Source organism: Xenopus laevis, chromosome 7L (assembly GCF_017654675.1).
Source record: "Xenopus laevis strain J_2021 chromosome 7L, Xenopus_laevis_v10.1, whole genome shotgun sequence".
Classification (NCBI taxonomy): Eukaryota; Metazoa; Chordata; class Amphibia; order Anura; family Pipidae; genus Xenopus; species Xenopus laevis.
Genome location: NC_054383.1, coordinates 62143219 through 62169296, shown reverse-complemented (window position 1 = coordinate 62169296; position 26078 = coordinate 62143219). Strand labels below are relative to the sequence as shown.

General features: G+C 39.3%; 1 protein-coding gene across 2 annotated transcripts in view; it reads right to left on the bottom strand.

The window, feature by feature from the left end:
• Nucleotides 1–26078, bottom strand: part of ercc1.L (excision repair cross-complementation group 1 L homeolog) — a 37949-nt gene that overhangs the window by 10341 nt on the left and 1530 nt on the right. For both annotated transcript variants that reach the window (XM_018224304.2, NM_001087029.1), the window contains 5 exon segments: nucleotides 24357–24485; nucleotides 24056–24277; nucleotides 3955–4058; nucleotides 623–722; nucleotides 2–78 (listed from right to left, as the gene is read on the bottom strand). In XM_018224304.2, coding sequence (XP_018079793.1) covers nucleotides 2–78; nucleotides 623–722; nucleotides 3955–4058; nucleotides 24056–24277; nucleotides 24357–24452 — 599 coding nt within the window. In that variant the 5' untranslated portion in view covers nucleotides 24453–24485.

The following is a 26078-nucleotide window of genomic DNA, read 5'->3' as shown; positions in this document are numbered from 1 at the left end:
CCTCCAGCTCAGTATTAGTGTGCAATCAGACAGGATACAGATCTTTGCCAACTCTTTAAGGGAAAAATGAGGGTCTTTCTGTAAGAAGATGGTCAAGAAAATATATTTGCAGAAACATTTCCTTAAAGGGGAACTATCGAGAAATATAACATCTTAATCTCATGGAAATAAAAAAACTTGTTATATATAATCAATTAAGAATTATGTACCATTATTCAAGATAATCTTTAGAATCCCCCTCTGAGAAATTTGACTACTGATTTTCTTTTATTTTTTTCATCATCCATACAGTTAGCTCTAATACATCAAATTGTGACTCCAACTCGAGAATGAAGAGAGACAAATTGCTGAGAGGGGATACCAAAGTCTACATTAAGGGGCCTATTTATTATGCTTTGTAAAAAGTGGAGTGAAACCTTACTAGTGAATTTGCTCATAGCAACCAATCAGATCTTTGCTTTTGTTTTCGAACTGTTGAAATCTAATGCTATGGTCAACATCACCAGTTTCTCTCCACTTTTTACACAGCATGATAAACAGGCACCCTCAATGATTATTTTCAATTGTTTCTCTTTGTTAATTGTACACATGGATACATGCAGTTCAAATACAAACCACCCACCACGTCCACTTGTACAAGAAGCACACGAAGTGCAAAGGATTGACCAAGGGACCTCAGACGAGAGTGTATGTACTCTGGATTCAGATTATGGTATCGTAGACTGAGTGAGACAAAAATAAGGAGATAATATAAGAAAAGAACATAGCAGGCAATATTAAAAATGTTCCTAATTTAGGAGATTACACAACATGACACACTGAACTAGTGGTACTTAATTTTTTTGAACTGCTATATTAAAATAAGCAGATAGTTTATTGTATCATATATTCCAAATTAGAGTAACTGTAGCCAAAGATATGGCCATACATAATGATGGGAAGACTGAACTTTATGTGTGGCTATCAGGTGTCACTTTTTCAGTCTCTCACTCATCTTGCACACAGTTTAGACTAGCATAACAGCACCCCCAAAGATCAACCAATACCCACAATATCCACAAAGTTTGCTGCCACCACTCTCAGGACATATCAATGTTTTACACAACAAAACACACTTAGTTCCACAGCAATCAAAGTGGTAACTAACATACAAACAGACCAGTGTTTTCGCTCAGCAAGCAGAGGGTTAAGGCACACAGAGGCTGGTGTTCTAGACAAAAACATGAAACAATAGCAGAAAAATGTTCTGGGCAGAAAAGGGAGGAAGTGGGGATTGAAACAATTTTATGGAGAATGGGAGAGCAGGGAAGATTGGAAGAAACAGAAAGGAAGAGAAAATATATGTAAACACCAGCGTAGTAAGGAAAGATCAAAAGAATGTTTAATACAGAACAGAGAATATCTTGTATGTGAAAGAAATCTAAAAGAAACAAATAAGAGCTGGAAGAAGAAGACAATACGGTGCAAATGGATTGTGGAGAAAAGAAGAGGGGGAAAAAAGTCAGAAAATAAAATGAAAATAATAGAAAAGCAGATATTATGGAACAAGAACAACAAAAAAGAAAGTGAGAAGCATTATGAACATTTTTGGTTTATTTATACTGTATATTATATATGTGCCCTAAGTTGCTTGTGTACACAACAATGTCCTGTTGGCTGTGACGCAGTGGCTAGGCGGCATTTCTGTGACTTATAGCAATGTGAAGTCTAGATGAAGAAAAAGCTGTGTAAAAAGAGAAGTTTCAATTTTCTGCCTATTACCTGTCATCACATATCTACATATTTACAGTAGCAGTGCAATACCCCTTGGTACCTTGCCTCTTTGGGATGGAAAGTAGCATGCTGAAGGTGCCAGGACTCACTATCTTTAACAGTAATGAATGTTCTTGAGTGCCCACTGCTTTTTCACCGAACCCTAATTTGCATATGCAAATTAGGGTGGGAAGGGGAAAACATTTTTTACTTCCTTGTTTTCTGACAAAAGTCACGGATTTCCCTTCCTGACCCTAATTTGCATATGTAAATTAGGATTTTGATTCGGTTCTGCCGGCTGAAGGATTCAGCTGAATCCGTATCCTGCTGAAAAAGGCAGAATCCTGGCCGAATCCCGAACCAAATCCTGGATTCGGTGCATCCCTAATTTTTTGGAAAATGAAGGAACAAAATATGAATTTAATCCCTTTAACATTATGCATTGACAAAAATAAGAGCCATACTTCATAATAAATTAGCAAATCCAGGGGATGGAACATGTAAGCATTGCAACGTGGATTCATAGGCAAAGTTTTTCCCTGAACCCATGGCTGTAAAAGCAGCGTCTTTTATGTACGAGCGGTTATATCCTGTTTTTTTCAAGGCATCTGCTTGCCAAGGATCACCCTCACTTCTAACACTAGAAGCGTCAGCCTCTTAAGTAGAAACAATACAAGTTACACACACATTTGAAACAATTATAGATCACATACACTGGGTGCCCAAACTACACTCTTTAAGCAAAAAGCATAAAGTGAAATAAATGTATGTAAATACAATTACAATTACACCACAGTACATTCATCAAATGGACAATAGAACAATGATAAAGCACATGGTAGCTAAAAATGACAATATCCTATAGAGCAGGGCATGAACTGGCGGCCCACAGGCCACATGCGGCCCGTGACACCCCCACATGAAAGTCTGTGTCTGCTTACGATGTATAAAATTTTAAAGGTATCGCTACAGAGATTAAATGCCACTTGCATTATTTAAACCTCAAATTCAGACTGTAGTCCCCGGTATTGTTCACACATGTAATCCCCCCTGCATTGTACATACCTGTGACACCTCTCTTGTTCACACCTGAGACCCAGACTGAAACTGCACATACAAACTGCTGAAGGGGCAACAGCATTGTGTGACTGTATGTAGTACATTTTAGAGTGGTCCTGGTTTCCCTGTCTCCTGCTGTGTTCTGCTTTTGCTCCCTGTGTGTGCCATACTCTGCTTGCCCTATGCTCCCTGTGTGTGCCATACTTTACCTGCTTTATGCTCCCTGTATGTGCCTTACTCTGTCTGCTCGAAGTGAAAAGTACTGGCACTCAATAGCAATTGCAAAGGGGTGATCCCCTACGTGTTTATTATGTCAAACAAAAGCACAACGTTTCAGGGGCTTGCCCCTTCATCGGTGTGCTTTTGTTTGACCTAATAACACGTAGGGGATCACCCCTTTGCAATTGCTATTGAGTGCCAGTACTTTTCACTTTGAGCATTGCTGTATTGTGCCAAGGACTGGGCACCTAGCAGGATCGACTAAGGAGGGCCAGGGAGTGCAAGCGGAAAACCTTACTCTGTCTGCCCCATGCTACCTGTGTGCGCCATACACTACAGCCCCATGCTCCCTGGGTGTGCCTGTCCTATGCTCCTTGTGTGTGCTGTACTCTGGCCGCCCTATGCGCTGTGTGTGCCAGGGAGTGGGACAGGGAGTGGTCAACACTGGCTACCATTATCGGCCCTCCACCATGTAGGCCAGAAAAATTCCGGCCCTCGGTAACACAGAAGATGGACATCACTGCCCTAGAGACATACAATAAAACCTGGGATACCCGGCTTCATTGCCAAAATCAACAAGATCACAATCAAGCATAACCATTACAAAGATATTATAACTTTAAATGAGCAGCTACTGTATTTGCTGTTTTCCTTTATTGTGTCAAATTATCTCTCCTTATTTCATTTTAGTCAGCCATTTAGTTATGCTTTGTACTAAATAAGTCAAAAATACCAAATATTTGCTCTGTCTAAATATTATCACAAGTTGTTCTGTACCTGTATTTATAGATTTTTTGCAAATTAAAATGTTATTAAAAAAATTCTGGATACAGATATTTGTAATATTTAAGTCCCACAAGAAATACTTTTAATATCAGCTATTTCATACATGATTAACTTGTGCAAGTTTCTCTTTTAGCTTACCTCAGAAAGAGAGAACAGCAGGTTTCCCCAAGTATATAGTCTGGAACAATGTCACTGAACTCCCATGGTACATTTCGCAAATATTTAAGTAGCGAGTTTCCTCTCTGCAAGAGACAGTCATAAACAGATTTTACACACACACATTATATATTTAAAGTTTAGTGTACAGTTTCTATTTGCTAAATGAAAAATATTTAAAAAATGTAAAACGGTAAATGTGACGTACAAGATGTTAAGCATCCTTCTCAGTCAATATTAGTAACACCTATTCGGCATACATCAAAGCCTCAACATGTTTTTGTAGTTAATATTATATAGTTTTTTTTGTAATAATTCACCACTCTTCCTTTTAGAACACTGATAGCTAAGAGATATTTTGACATATTTATGTCATCTTGCATACACAGAATTTTAATATTAATTAAGTTTGATGTACTATATGTGAAAGCAATTACAAAATATTTAAGCAGTTTATTATTGATTTTGAGAAATGTTCTAAATCATATATATATATATATATATATATATATATATATATATATATATATATATATATATATATATATATATATATATATATAAATATATTGATAATGGGTTGAGTGCAGAGGAATCTTGTATTTGTCTATATGTATTTTGTGGTCACAGCCTCATTGCACCCCCGCCTAATGGTTTTAAAAAATAGTGGTGAGCACAACTTTCCCTTGTGTGTTATAGTTTATACAGGAGCAGTGACCAGCTCCATGTTGTAGCTCCCACCCTTCCCAGCTATAGTCAGGTGATACCACTGGTGTCTAATAAAAGGGCAGCCAAGTTTGGGAGTTTTACTTTGAAAGCAGCTAGTAAATTGCAGGTAAAACTTAGTCCCTTTGTAAAATGTATAATTAAGCAATTGAATTCTTAATGAATCAGATGAAAATTAAGCGTATTACTGGCCAGATATGGGATGACTTTGACGTAGTTGGCCAGCTTAAATATATTGCAATACATGGACAAACGATCCCTGTGTTGTTTAAAGGGTAAGGCATTTTTTAGTAGCAGTATGCACAAAATGTCTCTGTCTTAAATACAGTATATTGATAATGGGTTGAGTGCAGAGGACCTCTTGTAGTTGACTATATGGTCCCAAGAGGGACGAAACGTTGGGGCACTGTGATGTGTGTAAAATAAAATAAAAAGACACTTGTTTTACTAAGGGAAGTGCTGGCCCAGGAATGCTTTATTCCAAATTTTGATTATATGATTGAGAATTGGCCGTGCACCCCTGAGATTGCATGATTGGAGTGCAGATACTGAAGATAGATATATATATATATATATATATATATATATATATATATATATTATATATATATATATATATATATAAATTCGGCTAACATGCTCAATCTTTTTATCCAATATACCTCACGTTGCAACAGGAGTTTGGACCTGCTAAGGGGGGGGTATATGGTCAATCGCAATATATTTAAAAGTCGGGAGCCGGTGACTCATTTCCAAGTAATGTTTAGCTACAGGTTTAAGTGTTTTTCCATCTCTGAATGCAGTAACTTTGATACAAATAACTAACTATTGATTAATAAGCTATGAGAAACTTAATCCTGACATGGCCTTTTTTTTACTTAATAGGTGGGACAAGGATCATATGATGTCACAGTCAGGCTGTGAACTGATTCCTCTCAGACATGGACTCCTCTCTCTCCTTCTCTGATCATATTAACAACACTGTCAAAACCTGTCACTTTTTCTTACACAATATTGCCAAAATCTGTCCCTTCCTTTCACCTGATACATCCAAGACGCTCATGCATGCTCTCATCCTATCCAGACTAGATAACTGTAACCTTCTACTAACTGGCCTCCCTAACTCCCATCTCTCCCCTCTACAGTCTGTATTAAACACTGCTGCAAGAATTATCCTCCTCTCATCCAAAAGGGTACAGACCCCTCCGCTGCTGAAGTCTTTATCATGGCTTCCTATAAAACAAAGAATAACTTATAAACTTCTCCTCATAACCTTCAAAGCCCTTCATTCCTTTGCACCTAACTACATCTCATCTCTTGTCTCTCTATATGTTCCTGCCCGAAACGTCCGCTCCTCTCAGAGCAACCGCTTGGTTTTACCCCCCACTACTACTGCTGTTTCCCATATCAAACCCTTCTCTGTTGCAACTCCTTATACTTGGAATGCCATTCCTGAATCCTCCTTCAATGTTTTTAAAACAAAACTCAAAAACTACCTCTGGGAGCACCTGGATAACACCTGAACTGGCACTTATATAACAGTGTAACAAACTGTAACCTACAGCACCTTAATACCCCCTCTGAATTGTGTCTGTATGTTACCCTCCCATTTAGACTGTAAGCCCTACGGGGTAGGGTCCTCTAGCCTTTTGTTTCCTTGACACTGAGCACTTAATCTGCATTGTAATTATATTTATGTGAATTGTATTCTAATAATGCACTTATTGTTACTTTTTATTCCAATGACCCCTTGTTTGTTACTACTAATTTATTGTTTTATTGTACAGTGCTTTGCCCTCAAGGAGTGCTTTACAAATAAAAAGATACATACATACATTGGTGTCCACGTGTTTTCTTACCTATTTATTGTGATTTTATGCAATGAACAGTGTCTTGATAAAGGTTCTAGAAGGGAACCGAAACATCAATCTGTTTTTTAATTTATAATAATAAAAGTAATGTTCTTTAAGTCCCAGTGTGCATTTATGTTATATACAAATTTTTTATATAACAAAGGCAAATATATAGCACCTGGGCTATTCATTAATACAGCATTGGAGTGCTTGGCCATTTCAAATATATGCAGGCATTATCAACAAATGTTCATTGGATCTAATTGCTCTGAACATCGAGTACATCCAGGTGGAACTCACTAATGTCAATACCCAATTGGACACTGTGCAGAATACCCTAAAAACCACGCTGTCTGTTGAAGAATATCAACAAATACGGGATAAGATGGAACATGCCCATGAACGCTTCAACTAAGAAGCAGAAATTTGACCGTGATGCGATGGATTACGAGCGTGGTACTGTATAAAAGTGGTCCTCTTCAACACAAATCAGGGAACGGCATAGGTAATTCGTCAAGGAAAGCGAAGTTACGCTAGAGATGCCTAATTTGCATATAGCGCCAAGTTAAAGTACAATGGACGTATATGTAGCAACAAATACATTACACTACACAAGCCTGGGAAAGCGGTTATATTGCCCTACACATGTGCCCACTGTATAGTTTAGGTGCCATATGTTAGGAAATGTAGGGGGGGGAAGGAGGGTACCCCCAAAAAAATTTACGATCTTTTACAGCCTATCACCCTTAAAAAAGGAAAAGACGCCAGCGTTTTTTGTGACTTTATTTGAAGCAATCCCTATCTACTCTATTGCACTTCTCCTGGTCTGAGGTGGCGAAGACAAGTCTGGCGCAAGAGGTAACGCTCAGTAAAATGCGCAAGTTAGTGAATTAGCGTCCCTTCTCCATAGCGCAACTTCGTCTGGCGTAAGGGTGCGATGTAGCACTAGAGTAGGTCCACTTCGCTAGCGAATTTACGCCAGCACCCCTTAGTAAATTGGCGAAGTAAAGAAATGACGTCACGCTGGCGAATTTACGCTAGCGTTAGGCGCTTCGCACTTTAGTGAATTTTCCCCATAGACGGGATTCGTATCGATCACTTGACCGCACATCTGAAACTAACACAATGAGTGACAACACAACTTAATTTCCTCCAGATTTTTTAAGCGTGGAAGAAGGCGCACAGGGACCAAAACAATGAGAGGTCTTAGAAGGCAAAGAGAGGGGACGCAGCAAAGTACAACCCCAGAGTCGAAAACAACCACCACGTCGAATGACTCACAACAAATAGTCTTCAACCTTTCATCAGTAAAACTTTCTACCTTACAACTACAAGTGTTATGCAAAGGACTTCATTTTTGCCCCACTGCAAAATTAGATGATTTTCAGTTACTGGTTGATCTATATTGTTTTTCAGGACTCTAAGACTCAAAGTTCATTTTTCTAGTGGCTATGAGGCTCTCCCTGCCTCTATTCACAAAGAGGGATTTGATGTAAACAATATTGGTCTTAAAGGAATAGTTCCGTGTGAAAATAAAAACTGTGTAAATAGATAGGCTCTGTGTAATAAAAATGTTTCTAATATAGTTAGTTTGCCAAATATGTAATGTATAAAGGCTGGAGTGAACAGATGTCTAATAAAACAGCCAGAATCCAACTTCCTGCTTTTCAGCTCTATAACTCTGAGCTAGTCAGCGACTTGAAGGGGGGCCACATGGTACATTTCTGTTCAGTGAGTTTGTAATTGACCCTCAGCATTCAGCTCAGATTCAAAAGCAACAGATATAACCAATGTGCCCCCCTCAAGTCTTTGATTGGTTACTGCCTGGTAGCCAGGGTAACCAGTCAGTGTAAACCAAGAGAGCTGAAAAGCAGGAAGTAGAGTTCTGACTGTTATACATCAAATCACTCCAGTCTTTATACATTACATTTTTGGCTAACTAACTATATTAGAAACATTTTTTATTTTGCACAGCCTATCTATTTACCCAGTTTTTATTTTTACACTGATCAATTCCTTTAAAACCAAAGGATGGTATGTTCCACCTACTACCTATCCGGCGGTTGAAACCCACATACATAAGGTTAAATCAAAGATTGAAAGCTTTATCACTAATGAGTCGCATAAAGAGAAGTACAATCTTACTAAATTAGAATGTGATGCTTTGGGTGATTTACATGCCATGTCCAATATCACGATCAAGCCCTCTGACAAGGTCATGGACACGGCAAAATATATAGGAGAGATTGAGCGACAATTGTCTGACAAACGTGTATATATGCTTGCAGAGAGATCCAACTGAGGAATTTAAGGGTAAAAACAAGCCTATGAACAGGGTGTTATTACGGAGTCTACTAGGACATATATGTGGGTGGAATATCCTATTATCCCCCTCATATATGTCCTACCTAAGATTCACAAAGATCCCAACAATCCACAGGCAGGCCAATCGTAGCCGGTATTGGGTCATTAAACAGTAAAACTGCTGAAATGCTAGATAACATTCTTAGCCCTTTGATTCAAACAAAAAAATCCTATGTAAGGGATATTTTTGATTTTTTACTTAAACTTAAAACACTGGGTGAGGTTGATGGACAGGTCTGGCTTGCCACACTTGATGTCTCAAGCCTGTAAACGTCCATACCCCACACCCAGGGTTTACATGCCATGGAAATTTTGTTGCAACAAAGTAACCTGTATAGCCCTAAAGAGATTTCTTTTTTCTTGGAGGTACTAAGCTTTATTCGACATAGAAATTATTTCAGATTTCGGGAACAATTCTACTTGCAGCTCCGGGGGACGGCCATGGGATCCAATGTGGCCCCGGCATATGCCAACTCATTCATGAGTTGGTTTGAGGAGCGACATGTCTACACCGATGGACTGTTTGCCAGCCATTGTTTGGCTTGGTGGTGGTACATCAATGACATGTTCCTCCTACGGCGGGGCTACTTGGCTTCCTTGCACGCCTTCCGGGATACAATTAATGAAGCCCATGACAATATAAAATTCACTTTGAATGCTAGTCTCCAAGAAATTGCTTTTCTAGATGTTACAGTGATACGGGCACAAGACAGGTTTGCAACCAAAATATTTACCAAGCCAACAGATCGTAACCAGCTACTATCATACAGAAGCTTTCATCCAGCAGCGGTAAAGAAATCCGTTCCCACTAGCCAATTCACTAGGGTACATCACATTACAAATGAGCCAGCCCAATTAGAATAGTATCTAGTTAAAATGAGAGATAACTATCAGATAAAGGTTACCCACAAGAAATTTTGGACACCAGCCTAACTAAAGCCAGAGAGAATTTGAGGAAAACAACACATAGAAATAAAACCAAATATAGGCAGTGCTTGGTCTTTGTTGGGCAATACCATTCACAAAGTGAAATTTTAGACATATTTTATGCAAGCATTGGCTTCTATTGAAGGATGCTTATCCCACGATTTCAGGATTTGAACAAAAGACAGACGGGCAGAAATAACACCTTCACCCAGACAATACACCTTCATGGGGCCCCCAAAGGAAGTTATGTTTCGATGCAGGGGGTGTGCACAATGCCGTTTTGTTCTAACTGGAGCCACCTTTACCAATCCAACAATGAATAGGGAGTATAAAATTTGAGGTCATTATAGCTGTGATACTAGCTTTGCAATGTATATGTTAGTGTGCCCTTGTAATCTTGTATATGTGGTTGAAAAAAAAAGTAAGGGACAGATTTTCACAACATAGATCCACGGTCAATACTCACAACAGCGGTTTGCCAGTTTCTAAACACTGCATAGAAAAGGGACATACAGCGGAGGATTTAAAATTTAGGGTTATCCAGCAGGTACCTCAGCCTAGAAGGGGAGGGTACTCCTACTGAAAAAGAAGTTCAATGGATACATAGGTTAAAAACCCTTAGCCCATTGGGCCTGAACAAGGATGTTGACATTCATCTATTTATTAATTAGCTTTACCCCTCTGGGATGTTTATAACATTTGACTATGCATGCATTCTACATAAATCAACTTTATTCCTTCAAAGATGTTCATAATCATGCCAATATTATCAATGTATGTTTTTGCCATTCTACTATTTATTGTGTATTGAAACAACAATGTCTTACATATTGAGCCCATTTCTAAAATGTTAGTCCCTGTTGAAACATCCATGGTGAGGGTAATTATGCCAGCGTGATGGTGCTGCGCTTTTGATGTCTCTTGCTTAGTGGTGTTGCAGCCTCTGGGGCCTTTCAGAAAAGGTGTGTTTATACTGACAGATCACTTAGGGGCACATTTACTTAGCTCAAGTGAAGGAATCGAAGTAAAACCTTCGAATTTCGAAGGTTTTTTTTGGGTACTTCGACCATCGAATAGGCTACTTCGACCTTCGACTTCGAATCGAACTAAAAATCTTTGACTATTCGAGCATTCGATAGTCAAAGTACTGTCTCTTTAAAAAAAACTTCCACTACCTACTTCGGCACTTTAAACCTACCAAGCATCAATGTTAGCCTATGGGGACCTTCCCCATAAGCTTTCTAAGCTTTTTTTGATCGAATTAAAATCCTTCGATCGATGGATTAAAATCCTTTGAATCGTTAGATTTTTCCTTCGATCAAAGTATTTGCGATAAATCCTTCGACTTCGATATTCAAAGTTGAAGGATTTTACTTCGATGGTCGAATATCAAGGGTTAATTAACCCTCGATATTCGACCCTTAGTAAATGTGGCCCTTAGATTGCACACAGGTGGACTTCATTTCACTAATTATGTGACTTTTGAAGGTTATTGGTTTAGGGGCTTCATGGCAAAGGGGATGAATACATATGCCCATTTTGAGTTTTTTTTTTTTTTCTAATTCTTTTTTATATATATTTTTCTCATTTCACTCCACCAATTTAAGACTGTGCAGATCCATCACCATAAAATAAGATAAAGAAACATTTAAATTACAGATTGGAATGTAAGAAAATAGGTAAATATATTCATATGAAAAAGTTTGGGAACCCCTCTCAGCCTGCATAATAATTTACTCCACTTTTTAACAAAAAAAGATAATAGTGGTATGTCTTTTATTTCCCAGGAACATCTGAGTACTGGGGTGTTTTCTGAACAAAGATTTTTAGTGACACGTGATTTTTAGTTGTATAAAATTAAAGCAAATGTGAAAAACTGTCTGTGCAAAAATGTGGGTACCCTTGTAATTTTGCTAATTTGAATGCATGCAACTGCTCAATACAGATTACTGGCAACACCAAATTGAACTTCATAGGCAGGTGTGTCCAATCATGACAAAAGGTATTTAAGGTGGCCAACTGCAAGTTGTGCTTCTGTTTGACTCGTCTCCGAAGAGTGACGGCATGGGATCCTCAAAGGAACTCTCAAAAGATCTGAAAACAAAGATTGTTCAGTATCATGGTTTAGGGAAAGACTACAAAAAGCTATATCAGAGGTTTAAACTGTCAGTTTCAACTGTAAAAAAAAGTAATCAGGAAATGGAAGGCCACAGGCACAGTTACTGTAAAAAGTTGCGGTAAAACCCAGGTCTGGCAGGCCAAGAGAAATACAGCAGCATCATATGCGGAGGATTGTGAGAATGGTTACAGACAACCCAGAGATCACCTCCAAAGACCTGCAAGAACATCTTGCTGCAGATGGTGTATCTGTACATTGTTCTACAATTCAGAGCAATTTGCACAAAGAACATCTGTATGGCGGGGTGATGAGAAAGAAGTCCTTTCTGCACTCACGCCACAAACATGGCAAATTATGCAAAAGCTAATTTAGACAAGCCACAGTCATTTTGGAACAAAATGCTTTGGACTGATGAGACAAAATGTAGTTATTTGGTCATAACAAAAATCGTTTTGCATGGCGGAAGAACGCAGAATTCCAAGAAAAACGAATGGTCCTAAATACCGCCATTGAGACACTCATCAAAGGCTATAGGAGGCGTCTAGAAGCGGTTACATTTGCAAAAGGAGGCTCAACTAAGTATTGTTGTAATATCTCTGTGGGGGGCCAAAATGTATGCCACCAAATTTTGTTATGATACATATTGCATATTTTTCTAATAAACTTTATGTCACTGCTGAAATACATAAGGCCTGTTATATGTTAAAGGGGTGGTTCATTCACCTTTAAGGTAACTTTTATTATGTTATAGAACTTTTCAATAGGTTTTCATTATTTATTTTTTATAGTTATTTGTCTTTTTCTTCTGACTCTTTGCAGCTTTCAAAAGGGCGTCGCTGACTACCTTCTAAAAAACAAATGCTCTGAAAGGCTACAAATGTATTGTTATTGTTACTTTTTATTACTGATCCTTCTATTCAGACCCTCTCCTATTCATATTCCAGTCTCTTATTCAAATCAATGCATGGCTAGGGTAGTTTGGACCCTAGTTACCAGATTGGCTTAACTTGCAAATTGAAGAGCTGCTGAATAAAAAGGTAAAAAGTTGCTACTTTGAAAGCTCAGCCAATGATAACCAAAACTCCAAAGAATTAATATATCTATATATATATCCCGTACCAGAGGCCACCCCTTTAGACTAGAAGAAAATAACTTTCAACGTAGGGGGTTCTTCACAGTGAGGTTGTGGAATGCACTGCCAGGTGATGTTGTGATGGCTGATTCAGTTAATACCTTTAAGAATGGCTTGGATGATTTTTTGGACAGACATAATATCAAAGGCTATTGTGACACTAAGCTCTATAGTTAGTATAGGTATGGGTATATAGAATTTAATTAAAAGTAGGGAGGGGTGTGTGTATGGATGCTGGGTTTTCATTTGGAGGGGTTGAACTTGATGGACTCTTTTTACAAACCAATTTAACTATGTAACTATGTAAATATATATATATAAGGCCCACAAACAAGCAGCAACTGAGCATTAAAAAGGAGGAAACCCAGAATCTGGTGACGTCCATGAGTTCAAGACTTCAGCAAAGGGTTTTCAACCAAGTATTAGAAAGGAACATTTTATTTTCAGTTCTTTAATTTGTCCAATTACTTTTGAGCCCCTAAAATTAAGTGATTGTGTTAAAAAAGGCCTTAGTTTCTCACATTCTCTGTGTGTGTACACACACACACACATATATATATATATATATATATTATATATATATATATATATATATATATATATATATATATATATATATATATATATATATATATATATATATATATATATATATATATATAATATATAATATATATATATATATATATATATACATATAAATCCACGAAGCATGAGTGCACACTGGGATTTAATAAAAATATAATTTTATTTGGTTACATTAAAACAGATCGATATATATATATATATATATATATATATATATATATATACACAGTGGTGTGAAAAACTATTTGCCCCCTTCCTGATTTCTTATTCTTTTGCATGTTTGTCACACTTAAATGTTTCTGCTCATCAAAAACCGTTAACTATTAGTCAAAGATAACATAATTGAACACAAAATGCAGTTTTCAAATGAAGGTTTACGTTATTAAGGGAGAAAAAAAACTCCAAATCTACATGGGCCTGTGTGAAAAAGTGATTGCCCCCTTGTTAAAAAATAACTTAACTGTGGTTTATCACACCTGAGTTCAATTTCTGTACTCACCCCCAGGCCTGATTACTGCCACACCTGTTTCAATCAAGAAATCACTTAAATAGGAGCTACCTGACACAGAGAAGTAGACCAAAAGCACCTCAAAAGCTAGACATCATGCCAAGATCCAAAGAAATTCAGGAACAAATGAGAACAAAAGTAATTGAGATCTATCAGTCTGGTAAAGGTTATAAAGCCATTTCTAAAGCTTTGGGACTCCAGCGAACCACAGTGAGAGCCATTATCCACAAATGGCAAAAACATGGAACAGTGGTGAACCTTCCCAGGAGTGGCCGGCCGACCAAAATTACCCCAAGAGCGCAGAGACAACTCATCTGAGAGGCCACAAAAGACCCCAGGACCACATCTAAAGAACTGCAGGCCTCACTTGCCTCAATTAAGGTCAGTGTTCACGACTCCACCATAAGAAAGAGACTGGGCAAAAACGGCCTGCATGGCAGATTTCAAAGGCGCAAACCACTTTTAAGCAAAAAGAACATTAAGGCTCGTCTCAATTTTGCTAAAAAACATCTCAATGATTGCCAAGACTTTTGGGAAAAAACCTTGTGGACCAACGAGACAAAAGTTGAACTTTTTGGAAGGTGCGCATCCCGTTACATCTGGCGTAAAAGTAACACAGCATTTCAGAAAAAGAACATCATACCAACAGTAAAATATGGTGGTGGTAGTGTGATGGTCTGGGGTTGTTTTGATGCTTCAGGACCTGGAAGACTTGCTGTGATAGATAGAACCATGAATTCTACTGTCTACCAAAAAATCCTGAAGGAGAATGTCCGGCCATCTGTTCGTCAACTCAAGCTGAAGCGATCTTGGGTGCTGCAGCAGGACAATGACCCAAAACACACCAGCAAATCCACCTCTGAATGGCTGAAGAAAAACAAAATGAAGACTTTGGAGTGGCCTAGTCAAAGTCCTGACCTGAATCCTATTGAGATGTTGTGGCATGACCTTAAAAAGGCGGTTCATGCTAGAAAACCCTCAAATAAAGCTGAATTACAACAATTCTGCAAAGATGAGTGGGGCCAAAATTCCTCCAGAGCGCTGTAAAAGACTCGTTGCAAGTTATCGCAAACGCTTGATTGCAGTTATTGCTGCTAAGGGTGGCCCAACCAGTTATTAGGTTCAGGGGGCAATTACTTTTTCACACAGGTTTGGATTTCTTTTCTCCCTAAATAATAAAAACCCTCATTTAAAAACTGCATTTTGTGTTTACTTGGGTTATCTTTGACTAATAGTTAAATGTGTTTGATGATCAGAAACATTATATATATATATATATATATATATATATATATATATATATATATATATATATATATATATATATATATATATATATATATATATATATATATATATATATATATATATATATATATATATATATATATATATATATATATACACACATACGTTTTGCAAAGGACCAGCACGCTGTTTTCTCAAATATCCAAAGTGTTTTTATTTTTCACATCACAGTGCCTCCAGGCACACTTTGGATATTTGAGAAAACAGTGTTTCAGCTCTACTACCTGAGCCGTCTTCAGGAACTAAAAACTGTGCATACTTACAAACAACATTTAAATACCTACAAAATCCACCACACCTGCAGTGACGTGTGCAAAAGTGGGAGTGTTTATCAATTAACCCCTCAGTGACCTGACATCATTTCGTTAGACACAGATTATCCAAACAGGCAATACACCAAAATTGTCAGAGTGCTGTATAGTAAATGTGAATAAACGTGACATTGCGTGTCCCCTGGTAATAGCCAGGTCCACATTAAAAGCAACAAGTTCGTTAAAATCATGCAACTCCATGTACCTTCGCTATCCCTACACATGGGAAGCAGTTACCAGCAGGGGATTTAGGCCCCCTACAGGGGTCGGGTGGTGTGTGGCAGGAACTGTCTGGATGTGTTATGAAAAGGTTAAACAGCTTGTGATCGTGTTCAGAGTGCACCTGATTGCCTCTAGACAGGGCCGCCATCAGGGGGGCACAGGGGGTACTCCTGTACTGGGCCAGAGCCTGTAGGGGGGCCCGGCTGTGCTGCACTTTTTGAAATAGCCGGCCCCCCTTGACCGCCCTGAAGCCGCTGCCTCTTCTGTCCCTTACTGATTGACGTAAGTTCTGTCCAATAAGCGATGAATTCTCTCTCCCAAACTGCGCAATGACTGAACGGCTTTCAGGCTATGTGAAAGGGTTTTACCTTGGATTGGCGTGGCCATGGACCAAATAGGAAAAAGTGTGCGGCGCAGAGCGAGGAGGCGCGCGGGATGGCGCTGCTTGTAGTCTTGGGGTGCACCGTGGGGATTGAGATAAACTGGTAACCAGCTAGGCCTGGGAGATAGGGAGAAACCCTGCAATCATCTGGGGAACAGAATAACAAGTTGCCCAATGAGGAGGCGCACGTGATTGTGATATGTGAGGCTGTGTAACCAGTTGCAGCTGGACCAGGTGCGTGACTGTAGATCGAGTCTGTTTACCTGCACTTGCCGCTAGTTGTCCCTGTTATGATGGTGAGAGTGGGATTTTTAACATTTCCCTTTCCTCCCTACTAAACTGTCAGAGCGCACCCTCCTCTACATTATGTCACTGTATACATCAGGGATGTCTGCATTCTCACTGCTGCTCAAGTGCAGCCCCCAGAATCTCACTGATGTAGGTGGGATAATCCTGCTTTGCATGGGTATACAATGTTATCTCCCTGGAATAATCTTATTTAGGGCAGGCCTATTGAGTACAACATTTGAAACAGTGACTTATAGCAACTAGCAGTTAGGCAGGTTAAAAAAGTTAGTAGGTTGAACTTGATGGATGTGTGTCTGTGAAAAACTGTCTGTGCAAAAATGTGGGTACCCTTGTAATTTTGCTAATTTGAATGCATGCAACTGCATGTAACTGCTCAATACAGATTACTGGCAACACCAAATTGGTTGGATTAGTTTGTTAAGCCTTGAACTTCATAGGCAGGTGTGTCCAATCATGACAAAAGGTATTTAAGGTGGCCAACTGCAAGTTGTGCTTCTGTTTGACTCGTCTCCGAAGAGTGACGGCATGGGATCCTCAAAGGAACTCTCAAAAGATCTGAAAACAAAGATTGTTCAGTATCATGGTTTAGGGAAAGACTACAAAAAGCTATATCAGAGGTTTAAACTGTCAGTTTCAACTGTAAAAAAAAGTAATCAGGAAATGGAAGGCCACAGGCACAGTTACTGTAAAAAGTTGCGGTAAAACCCAGGTCTGGCAGGCCAAGAGAAATACAGCAGCATCATATGCGGAGGATTGTGAGAATGGTTACAGACAACCCAGAGATCACCTCCAAAGACCTGCAAGAACATCTTGCTGCAGATGGTGTATCTGTACATTGTTCTACAATTCAGAGCAATTTGCACAAAGAACATCTGTATGGCGGGGTGATGAGAAAGAAGTCCTTTCTGCACTCACGCCACAAACATGGCAAATTATGCAAAAGCTAATTTAGACAAGCCACAGTCATTTTGGAACAAAATGCTTTGGACTGATGAGACAAAATGTAGTTATTTGGTCATAACAAAAATCGTTTTGCATGGCGGAAGAACGCAGAATTCCAAGAAAAACGAATGGTCCTAAATACCGCCATTGAGACACTCATCAAAGGCTATAGGAGGCGTCTAGAAGCGGTTAAATTTGCAAAAGGAGGCTCAACTAAGTATTGTTGTAATATCTCTGTGGGGGGCCAAAATGTATGCACCAAATTTTGTTATGATACATATTGCATATTTTTCTAATAAACTTTATGTCACTGCTGAAATACATAAGGCCTGTTATATGTTAAAGGGGTGGTTCATTCACCTTTAAGGTAACTTTTATTATGTTATAGAACTTTTCAATAGGTTTTCATTATTTATTTTTTATAGTTATTTGTCTTTTTCTTCTGACTCTTTGCAGCTTTCAAAAGGGCGTCGCTGACTACCTTCTAAAAAACAAATGCTCTGAAAGGCTACAAATGTATTGTTATTGTTACTTTTTATTACTGATCCTTCTATTCAGACCCTCTCCTATTCATATTCCAGTCTCTTATTCAAATCAATGCATGGCTAGGGTAGTTTGGACCCTAGTTACCAGATTGGCTTAACTTGCAAATTGAAGAGCTGCTGAATAAAAAGGTAAAAAGTTGCTACTTTGAAAGCTCAGCCAATGATAACCAAAACTCCAAAGAATTAATATATCTATATATATATCCCGTACCAGAGGCCACCCCTTTAGACTAGAAGAAAATAACTTTCAACGTAGGGGGTTCTTCACAGTGAGGTTGTGGAATGCACTGCCAGGTGATGTTGTGATGGCTGATTCAGTTAATACCTTTAAGAATGGCTTGGATGATTTTTTGGACAGACATAATATCAAAGGCTATTGTGACACTAAGCTCTATAGTTAGTATAGGTATGGGTATATAGAATTTAATTAAAAGTAGGGAGGGGTGTGTGTATGGATGCTGGGTTTTCATTTGGAGGGGTTGAACTTGATGGACTCTTTTTACAAACCAATTTAACTATGTAACTATGTAAATATATATATATAAGGCCCACAAACAAGCAGCAACTGAGCATTAAAAAGGAGGAAACCCAGAATCTGGTGACGTCCATGAGTTCAAGACTTCAGCAAAGGGTTTTCAACCAAGTATTAGAAAGGAACATTTTATTTTCAGTTCTTTAATTTGTCCAATTACTTTTGAGCCCCTAAAATTAAGTGATTGTGTTAAAAAAGGCCTTAGTTTCTCACATTCTCTGTGTGTGTACACACACACACACATATATATATATATATATATATATATATATATATAATATATAATATATATATATATATATATACATATAAATCCACGAAGCATGAGTGCACACTGGGATTTAATAAAAATATAATTTTATTTGGTTACATTAAAACAGATCGATATATATATATATATATATATATATATATATACACAGTGGTGTGAAAAACTATTTGCCCCCTTCCTGATTTCTTATTCTTTTGCATGTTTGTCACACTTAAATGTTTCTGCTCATCAAAAACCGTTAACTATTAGTCAAAGATAACATAATTGAACACAAAATGCAGTTTTCAAATGAAGGTTTACGTTATTAAGGGAGAAAAAAAACTCCAAATCTACATGGGCCTGTGTGAAAAAGTGATTGCCCCCTTGTTAAAAAATAACTTAACTGTGGTTTATCACACCTGAGTTCAATTTCTGTACTCACCCCCAGGCCTGATTACTGCCACACCTGTTTCAATCAAGAAATCACTTAAATAGGAGCTACCTGACACAGAGAAGTAGACCAAAAGCACCTCAAAAGCTAGACATCATGCCAAGATCCAAAGAAATTCAGGAACAAATGAGAACAAAAGTAATTGAGATCTATCAGTCTGGTAAAGGTTATAAAGCCATTTCTAAAGCTTTGGGACTCCAGCGAACCACAGTGAGAGCCATTATCCACAAATGGCAAAAAACATGGAACAGTGGTGAACCTTCCCAGGAGTGGCCGGCCGACCAAAATTACCCCAAGAGCGCAGAGACAACTCATCTGAGAGGCCACAAAAGACCCCAGGACCACATCTAAAGAACTGCAGGCCTCACTTGCCTCAATTAAGGTCAGTGTTCACGACTCCACCATAAGAAAGAGACTGGGCAAAAACGGCCTGCATGGCAGATTTCAAAGGCGCAAACCACTTTTAAGCAAAAAGAACATTAAGGCTCGTCTCAATTTTGCTAAAAAACATCTCAATGATTGCCAAGACTTTTGGGAAAAAACCTTGTGGACCAACGAGACAAAAGTTGAACTTTTTGGAAGGTGCGCGTCCCGTTACATCTGGCGTAAAAGTAACACAGCATTTCAGAAAAAGAACATCATACCAACAGTAAAATATGGTGGTGGTAGTGTGATGGTCTGGGGTTGTTTTGATGCTTCAGGACCTGGAAGACTTGCTGTGATAGATAGAACCATGAATTCTACTGTCTACCAAAAAATCCTGAAGGAGAATGTCCGGCCATCTGTTCGTCAACTCAAGCTGAAGCGATCTTGGGTGCTGCAGCAGGACAATGACCCAAAACACACCAGCAAATCCACCTCTGAATGGCTGAAGAAAAACAAAATGAAGACTTTGGAGTGGCCTAGTCAAAGTCCTGACCTGAATCCTATTGAGATGTTGTGGCATGACCTTAAAAAGGCGGTTCATGCTAGAAAACCCTCAAATAAAGCTGAATTACAACAATTCTGCAAAGATGAGTGGGCCAAAATTCCTCCAGAGCGCTGTAAAAGACTCGTTGCAAGTTATCGCAAACGCTTGATTGCAGTTATTGCTGCTAAGGGTGGCCCAACCAGTTATTAGGTTCAGGGGGCAATTACTTTTTCACACAGGTTTGGATTTCTTTTCTCCCTAAATAATAAAAACCCTCATTTAAAAACTGCATTTTGTGTTTACTTGGGTTATCTTTGACTAATAGTTAAATGTGTTTGATGATCAGAAACATTATATATATATATATATATATATATATATATATATATATATATATATATATATATATATATATATATACACACATACGTTTTGCAAAGGACCAGCACGCTGTTTTCTCAAATATCCAAAGTGTTTTTATTTTTCACATCACAGTGCCTCCAGGCACACTTTGGATATTTGAGAAAACAGTGTTTCAGCTCTACTACCTGAGCCGTCTTCAGGAACTAAAAACTGTGCATACTTACAAACAACATTTAAATACCTACAAAATCCACCACACCTGCAGTGACGTGTGCAAAAGTGGGAGTGTTTATCAATTAACCCCTCAGTGACCTGACATCATTTCGTTAGACACAGATTATCCAAACAGGCAATACACCAAAATTGTCAGAGTGCTGTATAGTAAATGTGAATAAACGTGACATTGCGTGTCCCCTGGTAATAGCCAGGTCCACATTAAAAGCAACAAGTTCGTTAAAATCATGCAACTCCATGTACCTTCGCTATCCCTACACATGGGAAGCAGTTACCAGCAGGGGATTTAGGCCCCCTACAGGGGTCGGGTGGTGTGTGGCAGGAACTGTCTGGATGTGTTATGAAAAGGTTAAACAGCTTGTGATCGTGTTCAGAGTGCACCTGATTGCCTCTAGACAGGGCCGCCATCAGGGGGGCACAGGGGGTACTCCTGTACTGGGCCAGAGCCTGTAGGGGGGCCCGGCTGTGCTGCACTTTTTGAAATAGCCGGCCCCCCTTGACCGCCCTGAAGCCGCTGCCTCTTCTGTCCCTTACTGATTGACGTAAGTTCTGTCCAATAAGCGATGAATTCTCTCTCCCAAACTGCGCAATGACTGAACGGCTTTCAGGCTATGTGAAGGGGTTTTACCTTGGATTGGCGTGGCCATGGACCAAATAGGAAAAAGTGTGCGGCGCAGAGCGAGGAGGCGCGCGGGATGGCGCTGCTTGTAGTCTTGGGGTGCACCGTGGGGATTGAGATAAACTGGTAACCAGCTAGGCCTGGGAGATAGGGAGAAACCCTGCAATCATCTGGGGAACAGAATAACAAGTTGCCCAATGAGGAGGCGCACGTGATTGTGATATGTGAGGCTGTGTAACCAGTTGCAGCTGGACCAGGTGCGTGACTGTAGATCGAGTCTGTTTACCTGCACTTGCCGCTAGTTGTCCCTGTTATGATGGTGAGAGTGGGATTTTTAACATTTCCCTTTCCTCCCTACTAAACTGTCAGAGCGCACCCTCCTCTACATTATGTCACTGTATACATCAGGGATGTCTGCATTCTCACTGCTGCTCAAGTGCAGCCCCCAGAATCTCACTGATGTAGGTGGGATAATCCTGCTTTGCATGGGTATACAATGTTATCTCCCTGGAATAATCTTATTTAGGGCAGGCCTATTGAGTACAACATTTGAAACAGTGACTTATAGCAACTAGCAGTTAGGCAGGTTAAAAAAGTTAGTAGGTTGAACTTGATGGATGTGTGTCTTTTTTCAACATAACTTACTATGTTACTGTGACAAGCCGAACAGCCGAGGTAGCGAACAAAGTCCCGTAAGCGGCGAAAAGACCCAAAGTCCCGTAAGCAGCGAAAAGACCCGAAGTCCCGTAAGCGGCGAAAAGACCTGAAAGCAATGAAAAGACCCGAACTCCTGAAAGCCGTGGAAAGACCCGAAGTCTTGAAGCGGGGTAAAAAAACGAAGTCATGAAAACAGCCGAAATTGAAGTCCTGAAGCAGCGAAAAGACCCAAAGTCACGAAAGGAGGCTAAGTTGAAGTTTTTTTTTTTTTTAAATCCCCTGGCCACCAATGTATTATTTTAATACTCTATAGGCACCTGCCACCAATGTTTTTTTAAAAAAATATTCTCTGGGGGCCCCAATTTTCTTTAACTTGTATGGGGGTCCTAGTGCCACAGTTTTTTTTAACTTATATGGGGGCCCTGACCATCAATAGCTTTTTATAGCTTGTGTGTGTTACCTTTTTTAGCGCTGATGTCTGTGTGGTGTTTTAACGGTGGTGTGGGCGGGATCTGGGATGTGGCTTGGAGTGGGCCGGCCCAGGGGGCCCCAAAAATTTTGTTGTACGGGGCCCCGTGATTTCTAATGGCGGCCCTGCCTCTAGAAGCCTCATCCTGAGAAGCACCAGTTCTACCCGCCAGATAGGCCTAATAAGGATATCGCATTGGGGATAAGCACCGTAGTGCAAAGGTGGCTCTGGTCGTGAGGACGTATGGGAGGATGGCAGAAGCAGTACCTCCAGGAGAGCCCTAATCAGTAACCCGGATAGGGTCAAGTGAGTGCATGGCGAAGTGCTGAAATGGCGCGGCAGAAGTTGCTGACGGCTCAGTGGGAACAGGTGCTGTGATAGAGCGAGAGTGCTATACTGTGCAGGAGAGCGGTGTCGGATCAGAAGAGAGTTGAGGCGTTCCTTGAAAGGTGACTTTCCCAGACGGTACTGCTGCTCATATACACCACACCGTACCTGAAAGGGTGGCGACATAGAAATGGGGTAGGTGGAAGCCCATATGCCTGGTCTGCACAGTGTTGCTGGTAACTGCTTCACATATCCATGTGTAGGGGTAGCGAAGGTACATGGAGTTGCATGATTTTAACGAACTTGTTGCTTTTAATGTGGACCTGGCTATTACTAGGGGACACGCAATGTCACGTTTATTCACATTTACTATACAGCACTCTTGACAATTTTGGTGTATTGCCTGTTTGGATAATCTGTGTCTAACGAAATGATGTCAGGTCACTGAGGGGTTAATTGATAAACACTCCCACTTTTACACACGTCACTGCAGGTGTGGTGGATTTTGTAGGTATTTAAATGTTGTTTGTAAGTATGCACAGTTTTTAATTCCTGAAGACGGCTCAAGTAGTAGAGCTGAAACGTTGAAGAATAAAATCCTTTTTTATTTTGTACTATGTCCTGTTGGTGCGGTTTATTTTTCTACATATATATATATATATATATATATATATATATATATATATATATATATATATATATATATATATATATATATATATATATATATATATATATAGATACACACACATACGACGCATTCCAAGGACTTTATAGTGCAAAAAGAAGATTATGTTTATTTCAACGTCTCAGCAACATCACTCAGGCCGTCTTCAGGAAGGAGTGATGGTCGGCCAGAGTTATGGTGCCAAAACGTAGAAATGAACATAATCTTCTTTTTTCACTATAAAGTCCTTGGAGTGCGTTTTTTTATGTATGTATGATAAATTTTTACTAGCACCCAGGCAGTTGTGGTATTGGTTTTGAGTGCACCAGGCAGGACTGTAAATATATATGTTACATATACACAATTACCTGTCGGGTGCTGACAAGAATGCAGCTTCCCGCTCCTGCGGACTTTGTGGTTTGATTTGTTGTTTGCTTCACAATAGAAACTGCATTTTCACTTGCAGCCATATTGCTAAATTGGCCTTTTTGTACAGGATCCCATGCCTCCTTCTGAAAAATGTAATCTGCATAACTCCCAGCTTTTGGGACTGTTTCTACTTTTTCTGAGGCCTGAAAGAACGAGCATTTCTGCAAGGAATGAAAAGGGGAAAAACATTACAAACTAGTCTACTAGAAGGAATTTTTCAAATATGCTTCTTCTGCTTACCGGTTGAGAAACTGCCTCCTGGGTGATGGATGATGGTGATGGAATAAGAAATCTTTGGAGTCCTCCTTCTCTTGAATTATAATTTTTTTCTTCCATACTGGTCAGCTAAACGTTTGCTGCTGCCAGGACCTAAATGAGAATAAAAGGTATGAAAGTATACTTAGGTATTCAGTGTGTGTCTTCCTGAACCCCTTTGAAGTGATGAAGAGTACTGATAGGGGGGACATCTTTAATTACACATGTGACAGCTGTGCATTAAAACTGTAGAAACAAATTCATGAGGCCCTTAAACTGGCAATAAAGTCACATGTAAAATAAAGTTTTCATGCATGCCGCTTTAAAAATAAAGATACTGCAATTATCCTCTGGAACCTGGTGACCACAGCTGAAATGTGTTCATGATCTTACCCACATGTTCCAAAACAAAACACATACAGGTAGGCCCATAAATCTTTTTTAATTCTGGTTCTGTACATTACCAAAATGAATTTTAAATGAAACAACTCATATGCAGTAGAACAAAAAGATTGCATAAAAATGTGAGGAACTAAAGCCTTTTTTCCAACACAATCACTTCATTTCAGGGGCTTAATTTTCAACACAATTACTTCATTTCAGGGGCTCAAAAGTAATTGGACCATTGATTCAAAGGCTATTTCATGGGCAGGTGTGGGCAATTCCTTTGTTATGTCATTATCAATTAAGTCGATATAAGCCGTGGAGTTGATTTGAGGGGGGGGGTGCTTGTATGTGCAAGATTTTGCTGTGAATTGACAACATGTAGTCAAAGGAGCTATCCATGCAGGTGAAACAAGCCATCCTTAAGCTGCAAAAACAGAAAAAATCCATCCGAGAAATTGCTACAATATTAGGAGTGGCAAAATCTACAGTTTGGTACATCCTGAGAAAGAAAGAAAGCAAGCACTGGTGAACTCAGCAGTGCAAAAAGACTTGGACGTCCACAGAAAACAACAGCGGTGGATGATGGCAGAATCATTTCCATGGTGAAGAGAACCCCCTTCACAACAGCCAAACAAGCGAACAACACTCAGCAGGTAGGCGTATCGATATCCAAGTCTACCAAGAGAAGACTGCATGATAGTAAATACACAGGGTGCACTGCAAGGTACAAGCCACTCATAAGCATTAAGAATAGAAAGGCTAGATTGGACTTTGCTAAAAAACATAAAAAAAAGCCAGTTCTGGAAAAACATTCTTTGGACAGATGAAACCAAGATCAACCTCTACCAGAATGATGGCAAGAAAAAAGTATGGAGAAGGCGTGGAACAGCTTATGATCCAAAGCATACTACATCACCTGTAAAACATGGCGGAGTCAGTGTAATGGCTTGGGCATGCATGGCTGCCAGTGGTACAATAGTGTTTATCGATGATGTGACACATGACAGAAGCAGCAGAATGAATTCTGAGGCGTTCAGAGACATGCTGTCTACTCAAATCCAGCTAAATGCAGTCAAATTGATTGGGAGGCGTTTCATTAAGACACAGGAGTTTGTTAAAACAAATAAGTGGAATATTCATGAATGGCCAAGTCAGTCACCTGATCTGAACCCAATTGAGCATGCATTTCACTTGTTGAAGACTAAACTTTGGACAGAAAGGCCCACAAACAAGCAGCAACTGAGCATTAAAAAGGAGGAAACCCAGAATCTGGTGACGTCCATGAGTTCAAGACTTCAGCAAAGGGTTTTCAACCAAGTA